The sequence below is a fragment of the Orycteropus afer genome, unplaced genomic scaffold (genome assembly GCF_000298275.1).
Source record: "Orycteropus afer afer isolate SDZICR_OR568_19922 unplaced genomic scaffold, OryAfe1.0 scaffold00144, whole genome shotgun sequence".
Lineage (NCBI taxonomy): Eukaryota > Metazoa > Chordata > Mammalia > Tubulidentata > Orycteropodidae > Orycteropus > Orycteropus afer.
The window spans coordinates 1,025,301-1,045,666 of record NW_006921731.1 but is presented as its reverse complement, the minus strand read 5'-3'; the positions used below and the strand labels follow the sequence as shown (position 1 = coordinate 1,045,666).

Sequence of the window (20,366 nt, the reverse complement as noted above, 5' to 3'; positions counted from 1 at the left end):
GGTTTAATGCCAGATGGAAATCTCTTGCTCACATGCCCTTGCAGCTGACAAGAGCATCTTTGCAAGCTCAGATCCCAGCCCCTCCCAGCCTGATGCCCCCAGACCTCTCAGTGGGCATCAAAGGGACATACCTTTTCCATTCACTACAGAGGGAATGAATGACAGGGTGGCCCAGGCAGGGCGTGAACAGGGAGTCAGTGGAGATGTCCCAATTGGCTTTGCCCAGGGTTAGATTCTCTGATGTCTGCTGTCTCTGAGTGCCTCAAGCTGAGCTACGTTGTGGGTTCTGGCTGAGAAGGATGGACCAGTGGGATTCCTCAGCACACACACATTCACAAACTTCCTTCCTCTCTCCCTCCCTCCCGCTGTCACTCACTCACCCACTCACTCACAAACACACTCACACATTCATTCACTCATTTATTTATAAACTCACATACAGGCACAAACACTCATTTACTCATTCATTCACAAACTCACATTCACTCACAAAGTCACTCACATTTTCATTTACTTAGACTCCCTGGGAGGTGCTGGAGTTTCAAAGGCAACTGAAATAGTCCTTGCCTTCAAGAAGTGTAAAACCCCAAAGTCCAGAACGAAGCCTGCTTACCTACCGGATAGGCTAATGCTGCTTTCTCAGGTAGAAGGAGAACCGTTTAGGAAACCCTTTAGGAGCTGAGCCCAAGTGAGGTAATAAGCAGAGCTAACCTTGGTGTTTTCGTTTGTCTCTACAGTTTTCTGCTCCCTGCAATGGGGCTTGCCTAGGAATTTTCCCACCAGCCTATTCTCGGGGGACCGAGCACAGTCTTGGAACTGCTTTTTCCTCATTAAACACCCAGTGCCCTCTAGGAACTTGGCTCTCTCTTAGCTGACAGCCAGGGGTCTCTTTTTCTGATCCTGTGATTTCTTCAGATACATCCCAGCAAAGAAGGGAGTGGGGAAGGGACTTAGGACTAGACAAGTAAGGCTACCCAAAGACAAGTCCCAACTCTGTCACCACTCACTGTGTGGTCCTGGGCAAGTCATTCTTTGAGCCTCTTTACTATAAAATGGGAGGTTGTCTCCTAGGGCAGCCAGCCATGATTTAAAATGAGACCATGAGAATTACAGGGCCTCACAGAGTGCCTGGCAGAGCCCAAGAGATAGATATATAGGATCTAAAGACACTGCAGAGCAGGGAACCCAAAAAACCACTCTCTGATTCATGGTAAGCAATTCTTAGGCATCCAGTTTGTCAGTTGAGCCAGGTTAAATGTCACCTCCACAGGGAAGTCCTCCTTGACTGCCCATCTAAAGGTGCCCTCCGCCAGTCACCTTCCATCCCACCCTCCTGATTTATTTTTTATCAAAGAATGATCCCATTTGATATTTCCTTGTTTATTTCTTTCTTTCTGAATCATTATTATTATTTTGCTAGATTCCTGTATGCACCATAGGGTGGGGATCTTTGTTGGTTTTGTTCACTGCTGTATCCTACCACTCGGACACCGTTTAGCACAAAGTGGGTGCTCAGTAAATGCTTCTTTAAAGGGTGAGTGGATCATTAAATGAATGCAGCAGATATCAACAAGGGGGTGAGGTATACTCCATGACAGGATGTATCAAAATTTGGCAGGGCATCTATAATCTCAAAGCACAACTTCAACATTATAATTATCACTTATTATTTAATTATAATCTTTAATTTATTTTGAAGTCTCAAGTGGCATTAAAAGAAAGGGTGAGCTCTGTAGTTTTAACCTGGGAAGCTCTGGGTATCCACAGGTTGGGGACCCCAATTTCTTTTTGGCTTTGCCGCCTACAGTTGAGGACCCTGTAGCTGGATTACACTGGACCTATAGGCCACAATGAGTCATTTAAAGAGCAGTGGGAGCCACTGGGTTTTGAGCAGAAGGAGTCATAGCTTGACTCATATTTTAAATTTACTCTAGCTACTGTCAACACAACTTTGCTTGCTGAGAGTGACGATGACTTGGAACACTTACTGATGAAGACTGAAGAATACAGTCTGCAGTATGGATTACACCTCAATATAAAGAAGACAGAAATCCTCACAACTGGACCAATAAGCAGCATCACGAATGGAGGAAAGACTAAAGTTGTCAAAGACTTCATATTACTTGGTTCTATAATCAACACCAATGGAAGCAGCAGTCAAGATATCAGATGACGTACAGCACTGGGCTGTAAATCAGCTGCAAAAGACCTCTTTTAAGTGCTGAAGAGCAAAGATATCTCCTTGAGGACTAAGGTGTGTCTGACATAAGTCATGGTATTTTCAATTACCTCTTATGCATGTGAGAGCTGGACAATGAATAAGGAAGACCAAAGAAGAGTTGATGCTTTTAAGTTGTGGTGCTGGCGAAGAATGTTGAAAGTACCAAGGACTGCTAAAAGAACTAACAAATCTGCCCTAGAAGAAGTGCAGAATGCTCCTTGGAAGCGAGAATGGTCAGACCTCAACTCACCTACTTTGGTCATGTTGTAAGAAGAGACCATTCCCTGGAGAAGGATGTCATGCTTTGTAAAGTGGAGGGTCAGCAGAGAAGGGGAAGGCCCTCAACAAGATGGATTAACACAGTGGCTACAACAATGGGCTCAGGTATAGCCAGGATTGTGGAGTTGGCACAGGACCAGGCAGTGTTTCATTCTGCTGTACATAGGGTCTCTATGAGTCGAAGAGGACTTGATGGCCCTTAACAACAACAACAACTAGCTACTGTGGGGACAACAGTTTGGTGGGGGAAAGGATGGACAAGAGAGACTTACATGTACATTATTCTCATTTACTTTCCCTAACAATCCTGTTAGTAGGCTTAGCTAAACCCACTTTTCAGATGAGAAAACTGTGGCTCAGAGAAGGAAAGTGATTCATCTGAGGTTACACACCAAGCAAGTGGAGGAGCTGACCCTGGACCCTTGGCTGGTGCTCCACGTCCACAGCTTGTCCAATAGTCTCTAGGGCTGTAGGGCCTCAAACCCCTGCATCTGAGATTTCAGGCTTACCTTTTGCAGCCCCTGAGGCTCAGGGTTTGGGGTACCTGAGAATGTCTCTGGCCAGAAAGGAGGCAGATGAGTGAGGTCTGGACACGTGATCATACTCTTGGCTGCCCCATTGGTAGATCAGATGCCTGTCCCTGCCCCAGCAGGTTCCTGTGCCAGAGGCCAAGTGTGGTTCTGTGGGGGCATTTAGTCCCAGGGATGCCCCTAATGCCCTTTTAGCAAAAGGTTAAGAGCATGAGGTCCGGCCTCATCCTGGCTTGGATTTTATTTCCACAGCTGTGTGACTTGGGCAAGTCAGGCAACCCCTCGGCACCCCAGTTTACTCATATGCAAAATGAGGGTAATAAAGGCACCTCCTACCCAGATCTGTGAGCACTAGGTACAAGGTAGTCCCCAACTCAGCTATTACTAGAGGACAGGGCTGGTCCCCTCCCTAAAATCCCCTGGCTTGCCCAGGGCCAGCTGCCTGCTGGCTGTCAGATGATCCCAAATAAGAGAGCAGCTGGTGCTGATTCCTTGCCATGGTCATCTGTGGTCATAAACCAGAGACAGGAGGCCACAAGAGGAATCCAGCATCATCCTGGATGGTCCACTGGGCTCTGGAGTAAATTATGGGCTCATTAAGGTTGGAATGCCCACTTGGCCTACAATTTTGAGATTAGGCATAAGCCTTTAAGGATCCCATATCTAGGCCATCTCAGGGTTCTCATTGACCCTTATCTACCTTAAAGGCTAGTTGACCCTGTCCTAAGACACTGCTCACCTGAGGGTATCTGTGTCCTCTCAAGGCAGATCTCTAATGGTGGATTTTCGGGCAGTATGATAGGTGGTAGGCAGGAGGTTTAGTTCATTTATTTCCCTCTCTGGAGAAGAAGAAGGATTGGGGTGAGTGAGATGGGGTGGGGTGGGGGTCAGGTGGCTGCTCTGAGACCCTTGTACTTCTGCTAGCTTGTTTGGTTTGCCGTTCTCAGGACTAAGCCTTGGATCCTTTCTAAAGACTTTGGGACTTCCCACAATGACGAATTTTTAAAAAAGAAATAAAAGATACTGTAAAAGAAAAATACTACTTAAATTATAAAAGAGAGAAAACATGTGTTGTTTTTTTGGCTTTCGGGTGGTAGTTCTCCGTTTGACGATGGCAGCTGGATTTCCTTCTGTGGGATTAGGTTTTCCCACTGGCAGAAATCCTGGTGGCTGTCAATCAAGATGCCCTGCTCCCACACCCTCATCCTGGTCTTGGGCATGTGACCTGGTTAGGCCAATCACATGTTCTCTCCCGGGACTTGAACTCTGGTATGCTGGAGGCAGCTTGGGCCAGTTTCTGACAGCTGACTGTTGATCAGGTATTTTGTGAGCTGGCTGTTAAATACAATCATTTTTAAAATTAAATAAACTTAAAATTATATAAGTTGTATTTAAAAAGGCAATAAATACCCAAAACATTTCACTCTTAACTATTTTACTATGTTTCATAATAGAATATGATCTATTCATATGTAGAATATGAATATATCATATATAGAATATAGCTAATATATCATATATAGCTAATATATCATACATAGAATATGATCCATTCTTTTGAATAAATAGTATATTGTATATGTATGGCAGAAATAATACACACCTCTGCATTTAATGATGTCATGTTGGTGACATGGTGGGAGTATTTACACTGTGAAAATAAGCAAACACTACAAATGACGACTCCCTCCCTACTTGGAGAGCTGGTTGTTAAACATTTACCCGCACAGCACTACTTGGAATCCTAAGCGGCCAGAAATAGCTGCAGTAGATTTTTCCTGATCCTGAATTCCCCAAAGGAACACTTGTTCTGGCAGTCCTGCCACCAACCTCTGCACATCTCAGCTTCCCACTCTGCCTGAGCCAAGTTTTTCAGCCTTTGCTCCAACCTGGGGGGACCACTCCCATTCTGCCCATAAATCTATTACACTGCCCAGTCACCTTCTGTTGCGTACAACCAGTGTACCTTAACTGACCTAGCTTAGAACGACATCACCACAAATGCTGAAAGAGAGGTTGAGAGGAAAAGAAAGAAAAAAAAAAAAAAAAAAAAAAAAATAGCATCCCTACTCTTACCCACAACCCAACACTGGTGGATTCTGGGATATTTCCTACCAGACTCTTTTCTCTTTTTGTGTAGTTGTTGCTATTAGGACCTCCTAATAGGAGGTCCCTGGGTGGCACAAATGGTCTGTGCGTGGCTGCTAACCTAAAGGTTGTTGGTTCAAACTCATCCAGCAGCTCCATGGGAGAAAGACCTGGCAATCTGCTTCCATGAAGATTACAGCCTCATGGAGCAATGACTCATGGAGTCAGAATGGACGTGATGGCAAAAGGTTTTGGATTGGCATTATTGGAATGTACAATGCTAAATGCCACTTTTTCATGTCGCTTTATCGATGAGCTTCATCCATGTTCTCCATAACAACCATTTTCATTGGCTGCACAATGTTCTGTCTAGCATGTGGAGGTGCTGAAAAGGAATTGATACTCTCCTAATAATGGGCTTTTAGGAAATACTCATTCGTTTTTTCCTTTTGTTTTAAATATCACACACCTGCCAGGATTGTGGGCCAGGAGTTCCACATTCTCACTTGGCTCTGTTGCCAAATGGCTGTGTGAACTTGGATGAGACCTTTCCCTTCTGGGCTTCAAATTCTTTATATAATGGTAATGAGGATGAAGGTAATGATAATGATCATAACCATAGTAATAATAATAAGGGAGCTCTGGTGCTGTAATGCCTAAGGCATCTGAGTGCTAACCAGAAGGCTGGTGATTCAAACCCACCAGCCACTCCTCAGAAGGAAGACTAGGCAATCTACTTCTGTAGAGATAGTTTCCATTCCCTGCGTGTTTCCTGCAGTCTGTGGAGTATGTTATTACCCACACCACCTCCTTTCTTCCTTATAGCAGTCCTGGAAAGAGATACTTTTTTTTACAGACAGATAAACTCGTCCTAGGAGTCTCTGGGTAGAGCAAATAGCTAAAGTGCTTGGCTGCTAACTGAAAGTTGATGGTTTTAGCCCACTCAGAGGTGATTGGGGAAGAAGGCCTGGTGATCTACTTCTGAAAACTCAGCCACTGAAAACTCTATGGAGCACAGTTCTACTCTGACACACATAGGGTTGCCATGAATCAGAATCAACTTGATGGCAACTGGTTAACCAGGTTCAGCACCACACAGCTCATAAGTAGCACAGCTGGGACTCAGACCCAGGGCTGCCTGCCTCTTAACCCCATACCGTGTTGCTACTTCCCAACCCCCACTCTACATCAAGCTCTCTGAGACATACATGCCCATATAGCAGTTGGCTTGTCTGTCTTCACCCCAATGTTTATAAGGAACATACATGTTCCTATTTCTGTCCCCACTTTATAAGAGAGAAAACTGGACTTTGAATGCAAAGGTGGTTTTCTCAAGTGAGAAACAGAGCAGGGGTGGGTGAGAGTGGGCTTTGGGAGGCTGGGGAGGCGGAAATGGAGACCAGGGACCAAGGGCCTCCACCCCCTCCCACTGCATCCATGAAAGATGGTGGGGCCCCAGTGTGTGCTGTATGCTTGGATAAGGGCCTTCCCTCTTGGGCCTTAGTCTCCCCATCTGCACACTGGGTTTCTGGATTAGACGATTCCTGAAAGCCCTTCCTATCCTGTGGTTCCATGGGTCCATGAGTACTTTCTATTGCTCTGATTCTCTTATAGAATCTCCTAGATCCTAGAGGAGCTGGTGTGTGGAGTGGGTGGCCCCAGGGAACCCTCTGTCTTGCTGTTTTGTCCAGCAGAGGTTTCCCAAGGGCTCACCAACAGCCTGCCCGCAAGGTTGTTACTTATTCAGTCTCACTTCCTGGTAAACCCTAGGTCTAATTGGCTGCCAATCCAGTATCAGATGCCCTGATCACACCTACCTGTGTGGGACTCTCTCTTTGCACCTCTCCTTCTTCACCTTAGCTTGCTTCCTGCTCCTTTAGTAACTGATGTTACTTAAGGACTTGTCTTTAACAAGTCCACAGGTGAACTCATTCTTGCACATTTATTGAGTCTTCTCCGTACTGGGCTCTGTTCTGGGTCCTAGGACACAGCAGTGAACAACACAGAGCCAAATCTCTGTCCTCCTATGATTGACCTGCCTCCGATGTGGGTTTGGGGCCCATTAGGGGAGAGAGGTCTCCACAGACACCTTTGTCATGGAGGGGTTCTACCGTTAGGTCAGGCCCAGCCTCTCCCCAGGGTTCCATGCCTGCCATCCTCTCCCCCAGTCCCTGAAAATGTATGGTGCCCAATGCTAAACCTTCATCTCACCCTCAGCCTTGCTCCTCTCCTTGTTAGCTTTGTCTCAACCACCAGCCACCAACTGCTGTCTTGGAGACTGAGTCTGCTTACACTGCTCCCTCCCTTGACCACCAATCACAGTCAAGTCCTGATGCTTCTAGCTCACTCCTCTCCATCATCATGGCCCTGGCCTGTCCTCCCTGCTGCCTTACTTCTTGGAGTCTCTTCCCATTCCAAACAATACTCATGGTGGCCAGACCAATGGTCTTAGCCACAAGGCTTCTCTGCTTAAGAATTTTCAAGGGCTCCCTACTCTCTTTTCATTTAAGCTCAAACTTTTTAGTTCAGCATTCAGATGTCTTCAGAGGTTCTGAGTGTGGACTTCGGAGCTAGCCTGCCTGGCTTTGAATCCCAGTTTCTCATTAGCTGTGTATCCTCAGGCAAGTGATTTAACCTCTCTGCATCTCAGTTTCCTCATCTGTAAAAATGAGGATAATACTAGTGCCTACCTCATAGGGCTTTTGGGAGGATTAAATGAGGTAATGATGTATGTAAAGCTGTTAGAACAGTCCTTGGATCATCTAAAATGCTCAATTACTTTTTTAAAAAAAAATACATTTTATTGAAATGCAATTTATGTACAGTGAAATACACAAAACTGAATAAAATGCTCAATTACTCTTAATAACTATCATTACTTCCATTCACTCCCTGTCCCAACCCCCAAGCCCCAGCCAGGCAGAATTACTGGCTCTTCCTTCTTCCTTGCGTCTATGCCTTTAAACTGTTCTCTCTACTTGGAGTGCTCTTCTCCACTGAAAACTCTACTATCCTTCAACACTTTTTTTTTTCAAATGCAGTCCTACCCAGTCCTTTAGCCGGGAGCATTTACTCTCATGTCTCAACTTTATGACATTTTGTTCAAAGATATCCCACCAAAAGCACTGAGTCTTCCCAGCCAGAAATGGTCCCCAAGATCATTTACTAGGACCATGGAAGTTTCCAGGGTTCCTCCCTTTGGGGTGAAGGGTGATGTTGGCAGAGGGGTACCAGGGAGTCATCCACTGAGGTGCTAATTTCCACTGACTATAAATAACTCTGGGTCTGAAACCACAGCAGGGGCATGGAGTGTGCCAGGAGGAGTAAGATAATCATTGTGGGGTCAGTGGGGCCTGTATAAATAACTTACCTGTCCCACTGGGGCCTCTCGTGTGACAGGCAGGCCTAGAGGGGAGAGGCCACTTCTAGTCTCTGAAGCTGAACTTGAGTGCTTTTGTGGGACCCAGGCTGGGTGGATGGGTGGACAACTGAGGCTGCACTAACGTACAGATGGTCCAGGATGCAGTCACTGAGCAGCACTGCTCACCCCTCAGCCCATTAAACAGGTGAGCAAACTGAGACTTAAGGAGGGAAATCATTGACCAGGCCCCTAGGCTTCTGGGAGTCAGAGAACTATTGTTAGGGAACACCTGGGGAGCCTGTTGGCTGCAAAACCTACTCTTGTCTTCAGAATCCTTGTGCACAGGGAAGGGCCATTGGGCCAGGGCCTAGGGCAGAGAAGCCAAGGGCATGTCCAGCCTGGGCTGGTGGGACCTCAGGCATGCTCCAAGGTTTCATGTCACAGACTTTCAAGGGAAGAGGGATCTGGGTTCTGGCCTTTGGCCAGTCTGATATCAGTATTGTTGGGGAGAACTCAGGTGGTGAGTCTCAATTCTAGAATGTCTGAGTTGGAAGGGCCTCAGAGACTACCCAATGTATCCTCTTTATTTTCCAGATGGGGAGATTGAGGCACAGGAAGGGTGTTTATAGAGGGTTTCAGTTAATAAGAGCTGAAGTCAGGTTCTTCCCAGCCCAGTGGGCCTTCTAGTACACAAGGAGATGGTCTGGGTAGCCGTTTCCTGTATAGTCACATGTGCCCCCCTGTGACCCAGCATGTGAGAACAGACCGTGGCTAGGGTGGGGCTGCAGCAAGATGAACCACTTCTGAAGCCCAGCTGTAGGCCAGGTACTTTTTGTGTGTTCTCTCATATAATCATTGTGGATGCTAAACTCACTGCCATTGAGTCAGTTCCAACTCATAGTGACCCCTCCTTGGGTATCTCTACAAAAGTAGATTGCCCAACCTTCCTTCTGAGGAGCGGCTGGTGGATTTGAACTGCCAGCCTTCTGGTTAACAGTCAAATGCCTTAGGCATTATGCCACCAGAGCTCTCATGTGGACCCTAGGAGTTGAAGAGTATTTGGATATTATTTGCTCTATTTTATAGTAGTAAAAACTGAGGCACCAAGAACTTATATGACCTGTCTAAGGTCATACAGTTTAAGGCAGAGCTGAGACCCAAACTCAGCATTTTAAAAACTATAGTTTAGCACCTTTATGTAGTACCGGAGGTTTAAAATTAATTTTAATTTTTTTAAATATATATATAAACTTTTTTTTTTTTTTTTTAAGAATCTTACCAGATGCTTTACCATGCAGAACAGATCGAGGAGTTGTGCTGGTCCAGGGTAGGATGGGAGGCCCAGAGTCCTACCCACTCAGCATCCCCCTATATCCTGGGCACCTCTGTGGAATCTCAGGGCACCAAGGAACCCAGTTTGAAAACTATTTCCCCAAAATCTCAGTTCCCCTACATTCAATGAGTTCTTTGGCTCACCTAGCTCTTGGAGAGGGGCTGTGCTCAGGGCCCATTTCACATTCACATGGACAGTGCAGACAAACATAAACACTATCATGCAAGTGGATAGTCTGCACACAGTATGAAAAATCAACTAAAACAGAGTCCAACAAAATCAATCCATAGTCCATGAGCTGGAGTCCTCTGCCCTTTGAGACATATCTCAGGCACTATGAATTGCAACCCATGCACACCCCAGCTCCTGCCTCAGGGCCATTGCTCCTGTGGGTCTCCCACTAAGAGTGTGCTTTTCTCCCCAGCTCTGCATATTCAACCACCCTGTTCTTGAAGGCCTTGGTCAGGAAGAAGGCCTCCTTGACTCCCACCTCCCCACTCAAGCAGGGATCACCCTTCCTCCACCTCAGGACCCAGCCCAGCCCTCTTGATAGAGAATTATTTTTGTCATTGGGGGCAGCAGATGGAGGAGGCTGTGGGTGCCTGCTTGGGAGCCAGACTGTCTAGGCACCATTCCTGGCTGGGCTGCTTGATAGAGGTGGTACCCTGAGCCTCTGTTTCCTCTTCTGTAAACTGGGAATAATACCAGTTCCCAGAGTAAATGAGATAAAGCCCATGAAGCCGTCAGTAGAGAGTTCAGTGTGTATTAACCAGTATCACTGCCGTAACTGGTATCACGGCTAGACTGAGAATGTCTTTGGGGCAGAGACAGATCTCCCCGCCTTCTGCTGGGAATCTTTGGGGAGCTCTCTGGGGAAGAGGCTTCTTCCTCCTCCTCTCTGGTACTGGGTATCTGCTGGGCTGTGTTTTAGCTGAGGGCTCTGGCTCCCTGCCCTTGGCTGTCATCTTTCCTAGTGGTCCCTGTCCTCCCTGTGCTACTAGAATTTGTTCCCTGGATGACACCCTTGTCTCTGGAGCAAGAGAGGATGTCCTCAAGGGCTGTCCCTATCCTGGTCCCATTTATAGCCACATGAGACAAACACTTATTAACTGTGGCTCCTGAGGAACGTCTCTTTCCAGAGCATGTGGGACTGCAACCTGCACTAGTAGGTGCACAATATAGATTTGTTCAACAATGAATGTGTGTCAGCTGACATCTCTGCTTGGCATAACAGAAGCAGGGAAAGTGATGTGGACCTTCATTGAACAGAGGAGGTTTCAGAGGAGGATGTTTTTAATATACCATTTACAAATGGGGAAACTGAGGCTCAGGGATGGAGTGACTTGCTCAAGAGCCTAAATGGTGGAGCTGGTTCTCAAATTTAATGCTCTTCTCATTCTTCCTCTTTTCTGAGCACATAGTAGGCATTTAGTGTTTTCTTTTTGAGAAAAAACCCCACAGCCATTGAGTTGATTCTGACCCTATAAGACAGTAGAACTGCCCCATAGGGTTTCCAAGGCTGCAAATCTTTATGGAAGCAGACTGCCTCATCTTTCTCCTGCAGAGTGGCTGGTGGGTTTGAACCACTGACCTTTTGGTTAGCAGCTGAATACTTTAACCACTATGCTATCAGAGCTCCTTACTTATCATTTGGTACATATTTATTCTGCAAAGCAAGGATGACTTCATACTAAGAATCAGACCCTACCCTTCTTCTCTGAGCTTTTGCTTCCTTATTGAGGGGCCACATCCTGCTTCAAGGATCTGCTGTGGGGAATCACATGAGACAATCCGTTGTAAAGACCTGGCTCTGATAAGTTTGCACACAGTAAATTACAGCACGCAGGTGGGGCTCAGGCTTTGTGCATGAGGGTGGGAGGTGTCTACTTACAGCAAGGCTCACCTGTAAATGCTCCCTTCCCTACTCCCCTCTCTAGGTGACTGTTGGGTTCTGCTTGGAAGTCCTATGGACAGCTGTGGACCAGGCTGTGGCTCAAGCCCAATATCTAAATGCCTTGTATACCCCCTCTCCCAGCCTGCAGAGCTGTATGTCCAGCAGAGGCTCTGCAGCTCCAGCCTGGGAAAATCAACAGCACCAATCAATCAACATGCGGATTTATTTTATTGATGATTCAGAAGATTCATGGGTGGTGCTCTGGAAAGCAGCCACATGTGATTCATCACACTTCCACTGAAAGCTGTGTTTTTAAAAGGATTTTTCCCCCGGTAGTGGTGGTGGGTTGGGGTGGGGTAGGGCTGTAAACGTTGCAAATCAACTGTTGTCATTTCTTTTTTAATCCATAGACTCCCGTGTGTTGCTCAAGCCTGCTGACCTGCCCAGTTAAGCTGCCTTTCTTTTCTTCACTAATTGAATTGAACTTATTCCTTAAGTCACACAGAGGACACCTGGCAGTGGATAATGTTGTTGTTATGTGCCGTCGAGTCGAACCCGACTCATAGCGACCCCTCCTTGGGTTTCCGAGGCAGTACCACTACGGAAGTAGATTGCCCAACCTTCCTTCCGAGGAATGGCTGGTGGGTTTGAACCTCCAGCCTTCTGGTTACCAGTCAAGTGCCTTAGGCAGTGAATAATAGTAACAGCTAATATAGGGAGCACTGGTGGCATAGTGCCTAAGGCATTTGATTGCTAACCAGAAGGCTGGCCGTTCAAACTCACCAGCCACTCCTCGGAAGGAAGGTTGGGCAATCTACTTCCTTAGTGATACCACCTCGGAAACCCAAGGAGGGGTTAGACTCGACGGCAGTGAGTTTGGTTCTTTTAATGCTGATATAACACCTACTGTGTGCCAGGCACTTTTTTGCACATAATACTTTTTAAGGCTCATAGCAACCTTCTGAAGGAACACTGTTATTATCCCCATGTTACAGGTGGGGAAACTGAGGCACAGAGTAGTTAGCTAACTGCTGAATAAGAAGCAGAGTCAGTATTTGAACCAAGACAGGCTGGTACCTGCATCTTCATGACTATAACATCAAATGTCCCAGCTTACCTGGGACAGTTTATGCCTATTACCCCGGTGTAATTATTAATAATGCTGTGGTTTTGTTGATAAGTGCTATGGTCACCCTATATTTGGTGCTCCTGGATCCTTCTTCCTCAAATTTATCTTCTCTTCCCATCCAGGCCAAATACTACTCAAGGGCATGGCACATGACCTCCATTCCTCCATAGCACACTCACTTACTGCCACAGAGTTGGATCCGACTCACAGTGACCCCTCCTTGGGTTTCCAAGGTGGTATCACTATGGAAGTAGATTTGCCTGACCTTCCTTCCGAGGAGTGGCTGGTGGGTTTGAACTGCCAGCATTCTGGTTAGCAGTCAAATGCCTTAGGCACTATGCCACCAGAGCTCCTCCATAGCACACAGTAGGGACCTTCTACATAGTAGGCTTGTAAGTATCTGTGGTTTGTGTTTGTGTGGCCTCCATTCCCTTCCATGGGTAGCCTCCCTTCCTTAATCTCCATGTGGTCTGGGTGGGACTGACCTACTCCTTCTGGGATAAGCATGTGACCTAGCTCTGACCTATTAGCCTATTTCACCTCTAGCCACAGGTTTGGTTCAGGTATAGCCATGTGACTCAAGGTGGTCCAATAAGAGTTAATTTTGGGATTTAAGGTGGGAACTGTGAGAAAAGAGATGCCTTTGGCTGCTAGAGTGGTCAGGCAGAGAGGACCTGCCTGAGAGTGAAGCCAACACAGAGCACAGGTGAGGTGACAGACAGCAGGGGAGGTATGAACAAAGTCCTCCTGACAGTATCTGAGGTCCTAGATTGAGCCACTACTGAGGGTAGACCACCCTTGGACTTTTCATTTGCACATGCCATAAATTCCTTTGTGGACAAACCAGTATGATATGGGTTTTTTGTCAAATAAAATCCTAATAGATAGAAATACTCAACAAATATAGGAAGACAATAGTTCTATTGTAGAAACCTTGCAAAGCACTTTGAATCCACTGCCTTAGCCTCCAAGCAGCAGAGAGCAGAAAGTAGCACAAGTTCCGTTTTACAAATAAGAAAACTGAGGTTTCAAGAGTCTAAGAAACTTGCCCAAGGTCATGAATCTACTTACTGACAGCAAGGCTGGGCCACCTTCCCAATCTGTGGGCCTTTCCCTCCACCCCTGCATTCATTGAAGACAGCAGCTACATGTCCTCAGCTTCTTATATACTTCTTCCAGTCCTCACACCTGACAGGGTCCTCAGGCTTAAAATGGAACACCAGCCACTTCATATGAAGGCTCCAGGGGAGTGGACCCTTCTCTGGTACCATGGGTGCATGTCCCTGTCAGTCAATGAAACTCCCCTTGTGGATGATTGTGTCTGAGCAGCCTCTGAATTCATCCTGCCTAGGACTCCACTGATTCCATAGCAGCCTCCGTTTCCCATCAACCCTTCCATGGTCTAGTGATCTTTGGGGTGACGGGACACACCAATAACCAGAAAAGCCACATGGCAGACAGAAGGACCTCCATTTGCTGCTCCACACCCCTGGTACCAGCTGGCAGTGGCTCTCTGGATGACCATGGGCCCTGCCAGGCCAGAGGGGTGTTCCCATTTAATGTCTTATTTACACGCAACACGAAGCACCATCTGCCATTATCTGCCTTGCTTGTTCTCTCTCAAGGAGCTCTGGTGGCACAGTGCCTAAGGCAGTTGATCGCTAACCAGAAGGGTGGCAGTTCAAACCCACCAGCTGCTCCTCTACTTCTGTAAAGGTTTACTGCCTCAGAAACTCAATGAGAGTAGCTATGAGTTGGAATCAACTCGATGGCAGTGAGTTTGGTTTTCTTTTTTCTTGTTCTCTCTCAGCCCCTCTCTCGCCACCACTTGGGTAGGTGCGCTTGTGTTCTGCTGCCGTGGGATTCATGCAAAATTAACTGGAGGCTCCGTTTCACAGCCCCAGAGTATCCAATTCCTGCCCCACTCCAGCAGCTTCTTTCCCCTCTGCCCCGATGCCGTGCAGTGCTGTGAATACCCAGACACAACCTGTGCACCCTGCCCTTTCAGATGCACATTCCTGATGCTGAGGGTGGGTGGCAGAGATCGAAGGGACAAGCATTGTGAGCACCAAGTTGCTCAGGAAAACACTGCTGTGGGCTGGGGGAACTGAAGCCCATTGTTCCATGGGTGATGCAGGGTGTCCTGTGTCCTGTCCCCAGCCCTGCAGCCTTCTATCCCTCACAGGGCAGGCACCAGGTCATCTGCAACTTTTTTCTTCCCGTTCCTTCTTTCTGCAAATATCTCTAGAGCCCCAGGCACTGCCCTGGGTGCTGGGGACAAAGTGGAGAATGCCTCCTTGAGCTCACAGCCCACCCTCACACTCACCACCCACCTTTCTAGCCTCACTGAGAAGCTGCCTTCTCTGGGAAGCCTCCTCTGATAGCACATTAACTCTTTATTGGGCATCGTATTACCCAATACCCTAATCTTTCATGGGGACAGGGCCCAAGCATGTTATTTTTAAAAACACTGGCTATAATAACAAAACCCAGTTGTCCTTGAGTTGATTCCAACTCCTGGTGACCCCATGTGTGTCAGAGCAGAACTGTGCTCCATAGGGTTTTCAATGGCTGAGTTTTCGGGAGCAGATCACCAGGTCTTTCTTCTGAGGGGCCTCTGAGTGGTTGTAAACCTCCAACCTTATGGTTAGCAGCCAAGCACATTAACCATTGGTACCACCCAGGGAATTAACAGTAACAATGATAACAGATATCATTTTGTAAGTTCATCCTACGCTCTGCTGTGCTCTCTGATAAGTTCTTTACGTGGATTGTCCTAATGTAATACAACACCCCTGCTGCTGTTATTATCCCTATTTTACAGATAAAGCAACTGAGGCTCAGAGAAATTAAATTGAACTCTCCCAGAGTCCCTCAAACAGTAAGCCAGTCAGGATTTGAACTCCAGTCTCGAGGACTCTCCTGTCTGAGGCTGGAAGGGAATGGAAGGAAAGGAGCAAGGGGAGACAAGCAGGGAAGGGCACTGACATCACATGGGACAGAATCAAGTAGTGGACAAGGAAATAACAAGATCACAGACTAGGGCAGAGGTTGCCCCAGGTTGGCCTCACAGGGGAACAGGTTTACTCAACAGGGTGTTCTCAGGGTTACCATGTACCCAGAAGCAGGCAGGTACTGGGTGGGAGTGGATTTCTCATTGCTTCAAACTCATCTTTCACTCACAGAGATCTTTTTGCCTAAAATTAGCTGGATGTGAACAGGAAGGCTAATTTATGCAGGGCTTGGGTGGCTTCCTGTAGCATGACTCAGTGAGGCAGGGGGTGTTGGGAGTGGTCAACCTGAGCCCCCTCTGGAGCTGGCACAGTCCCAGATCATGTCGGTTTAAGTTGGGGCTGGAGGCCAGGCATTTTGCTAAATCAAAAGAAGTCAATTCTGACCATACAAGGCAGGCCCAATGTTAAACATGAGGGAGAATAAAGCTTCCTAATGGCCCTACCCTGTGTGAGCCCTGTGGAGCACTGTTCCCAGTGGGACACCCTGGGCTGATTTAGGGGAGGTCAGCTCAGGGCTATGGGACACCTGGGCCTGGTGCCTGATGGGCTGTGTTCAAAGTGGGGTGACCTTGAACCCTATACTCCTTCCCTGTAAAATGGGATAATAACACCCGCTTCCTGGGTACTCATGTGGTAAGAGATGCAGAACAGCCTAATAAAACGTGCTGTACAATGTGTCCTGGGAAGGGGTTGGATTCCACCCTTTCTGGAGAAGGTGGCTGTGAATTCTTGCAGGAGGCTGAGTTTCCTACAGAGTTGTGACAGTCATAATGCAAACAACAACAACAGCTGGCATTCACTGAACACTGAGAACATCTGGCAGGTAGCTGGCAACTTAGCCTGACCTCATTCAATGTTCACAACCCATTTTATTGATGGGAAAACAGAAGCACTTAGTCTCTGGGGCTGGGGGCTGAACCTTAGCACCTATGTAGAACTACCCATGTACTTGGTGCTGCTCTAGGTTACCTCACTTTGTCTTCACAACAACTCTATGAGGGGACCACTAGTATTATCCCCATTTTACAGATAGGGAAGCTGAGGCACAGAGAGGTTGAGTCACTGTAGTCCCACAGCTGTCAGATTGCCTCAGCTGGCCGATTGGGATTAGAACCCAGGCCACTCAAGTCTGGGGTCTATAGCTCTGTGCTCCTCTGTTCCTCCCCAAACCTCTTCCTGCTTCACCTTCACCCTGGGAGTTTCTTCTAGGGACCAGTGAGAAAGGGCTCTGGTTAATCTCTGATGGGCTTTCCTCCCAGGATGCAGTGCTTTCTCCTTCTTAGAGACCTTTCCCATCAAAGGTCTCATTTAGTCTTCTTGAAAAATAAGGAAACCAAGGCCCAGAGATGTCAAACAACTGTCCCAAAGGCATCCATCCAGCAAGTGGCAGAGTAATAGTCAGGACTGTCATTATTCTTTCCATTTTACACGTGAGAAAACAAAGTCTCCTTTATTTTTTCACGTAATGCCTAACTTCTTGTAACTTCTGTGGAATTCTGTCTAAGAGCTACTGCTCTATGCCACAGCTCATGCTTTCCCTTCTCTCTCCTTCACAGTCTGAGTCAAACACTTCCTCTTCCAGAAAGGCTTCTTAAATCTCCATACCCACTCATATCACCTCTCTTCTGACCAACTGGTTGATAGAACCTGTCTGCAACTGGTCTTGATTATCTGCTACTTTGGCCACCCAGTCATCTGGGAGCTGCTCCTTGTGGGCTGAGGACTCAGTGGCCACATTTCAGGTGTCCCTGAACATTAGACAGTTATTCAGCCTTCCTCTGTGCTAGGCCCCAGGCTGAGTGCTCGATGTACAAAGCCTGAGGATTCCCCTTCCACCTGCAGCAGTACAAAGTTGGGGACATAATGAATCAACTGGCGAGGGCCCCACATAGTGCTGGAGCTTGGGTCTGTTTGCTTATTATGTCTTAGGGTCCTGAGAGCCTTTTCGCTGGGAGTGGGGAGTGGGTGGTTTCTTAACCTGGGTCCATGGCCCAGCTTTGTGGGGATCTGCCAACCCACTGATACGCTGGGCACCTCGGTTGCACCAGCTGGCTCGCTTTCTAGGGAGAGGGTGCAGCTTCCTTTGTGTCTCCACAGAGTCTGGGCCCACAGACGTTTGAGAATAGACCTACCTCGTAAGAATCACCCAGTCCCTTCCCAAAAGGCAAAGTTCATTTGGGCAAACCTTGCTTCCTAGCAGGCCAGGTGTGCCAGCCTGGAGGTGAAGGTGACCAGGGACTTCCCTATCAGGGCCTGGAGATCATATGTGTCTGGGACCCAGGTGTCTCCAAGCAGAGCCCCTTTCCCCTCTTAGGGCCACATGTAGCCATTTCTAAGCCTTGAGATAGAATCACACTGTGAAGAAAGGATGCTCACTCTCATGCCCCTGCCACTTCAAAGAAAACAACACAACCACCCAGTACCAAGGAAGGAAAGATGCTTTGAACATTTTCTAGGACACAGCACATGGGCAAAATCATCAGTAAGAGCAGCCCATCTAGGAAGAAGGGACCAGTTTCAGCTTTTCCTCCTGACTCAGTAGGTGAGGGCCCCAGACAAAGAGGGATGCAGACCCCAGGAGATGTCAGGCCCAGCAGGCGTGTTGGCAGCTGATCATCCCTAGACTGACTGGTATACCCAGGTGTGCAGCAAGGGCTTCAAGGCCACCTCTGTAGGCAATGTGTTCAAAGCTGTCAGTAGGGCTGCCCAGGGCAGGATCCAGGGTGGGAGGGCCATAGGGACAATTATTTGGATGCTGGCCACCTCCCAGGTTGTGGTCTATACCTGGGAGAGGGATTGCTACCCACTTGTTCTCACAATTATAATGGCACCAGGCACTATGAGATAGGCATTGGCCCATTTTCTAGAGGGAGATACTGAGGGTTCAAGCAGGGACTCTTGGTGGGGGGTTTGGGGGATGAGAGGATACAGACTCACATCCATGTCTTTTGGGTTATCCAAGGAACATTGCCCCCTCATGGAAGGAGGTAGTAGCTTGTGGCAGGTCAGTGTGGGGATGGGGACCCAAGCTCTGATGTCCACGTTGGGCTAATTCTCCCACTTCTGCCTTGTAGCATCTGGCCTAACTTTGATCCTTTCCAGAGAAGCCTCTAAAGGCAAAAATCCTCTCACTCTCCCTGGAGATCCTTTTTTGCCAATGGGAAGAAAGTCCATGCCCACCCCAGGGTGGGATACACAAGGGCATCTGTCACCCTCCCCATTATGGTCCATCTCCCTGCCAACCTGTGTTAGCAGCCCCAGATCCTCACCTAGAGTCTTGATTTGGAGAGCCAGACACAATCCCAGCCCAGCGGCAGGACTAGGGGAGCTAGAATTGGCTGCACATGAGCAACACTGTGGCTCCCAGATGAGTGGATTCCTGGGGCCCGGGGAAGCAAGAGCAGGGTGGGGCAGCTGGACCCCAGAGACCAACCACTGGGGACTGAGTCAGGTCAGCAGGAGCCTGGTGAGCCTTGGTGCAGGCAGGGTAGGTGTGGATCCACAGTGGTACCTGGCCTCCCTCCTGTCCCACCTCTTAAGGCAGGAGTCCTCCCATCCCAGGATGGACCCAAACTTTGTGGCTTTGCTGAGCTGCCCCTTCTGGAAGGTTTGGTCCCTCCCTCTTCAGAACACAGCTTTGCCAAGGTTCTGTTCTCCCTTATCCTAGCCCTTTTTCTCAGAGGAGGCTTGCGCCAAACTCAGCCTCTTAGCTAGAATACACTGTAATGGTCCCACTAGCTATTCAGCCAGTGCCTGAGAGATAAGAACCAATTGCTATCAATCAATATGACTCCTACTCATGGCAACCCCATGTATGTCAGAGAAGAACTGTCCTCATAGGGTTTTCAATGGAAGACTTTTTGGAAGTAGATCACTAGGCCTTTCTTCTGAGGTGCCTCTGGGTAGACTTGAACATCCAACCTTTCAGTTAGTTGTACCACCTACAGACTTCTAAAGGAGTTGTTAAATATTATATAATCAACTGTGAAGCCAACTCAGTTGGGGGCTGCTGATGCTATGACCCTGGGGTCAAGTCTCCCACACCTACCTTCAACAGGTGAGGTCTTGAGGCGCCGACAGATGGCTTCGGTGTCCCCATAGGTCTCCTTGATCTTGACCACGGCCTCAGTGCCCCGCAGCTCCATGAGGGAGCGGAGCTCCTCCATTGTACACCCAAACTCGCCCCCATGGCTGGACTCATTTCTTTGGTTTTTGGAGTAAAAGTCACTGTTGGTCATGTCACCCATGACTGCCACAGTCTCTGCTTGGGGTGATCCCAAGGGTCAGCACTGGACAAGGGGCTGCTGGAAGATGGCTCCGTGTGGCTGCCCTTAGCTCAACCGCACTGGATGATCGTGGCTCCCGGCTGCCAAGCCTGGGTCCCGGGGTAGGGGGTGGCCGAGGTGGGCTGGTGACAGCAGTGGTGAGCTCCAAGGGGTGTCCCCAAGTGTAGGATGAGATCCAGGGGCCAGAAGGGCTCAGGGCTGCAGACCCAGGAGTCTCCATTCAGTGGCGCC

At 48.0% G+C, this 20,366-nt stretch overlaps 1 protein-coding gene across 1 annotated transcript in view; it reads right to left on the bottom strand.

Moving 5' to 3' along the window:
• ATP2B2 (ATPase plasma membrane Ca2+ transporting 2) overlaps nt 1-20,096 on the bottom strand; it is a 174,643-nt gene extending 154,547 nt beyond the window's left edge. Inside the window, exon 1 of the mRNA XM_007945812.2 lies at nt 19,898-20,096. Coding sequence (XP_007944003.1) covers nt 19,898-20,096 — 199 coding nt within the window. The remainder of the gene's footprint in view (nt 1-19,897) is intronic.
• Between the last annotated feature and the right edge of the window lie 270 nt (nt 20,097-20,366).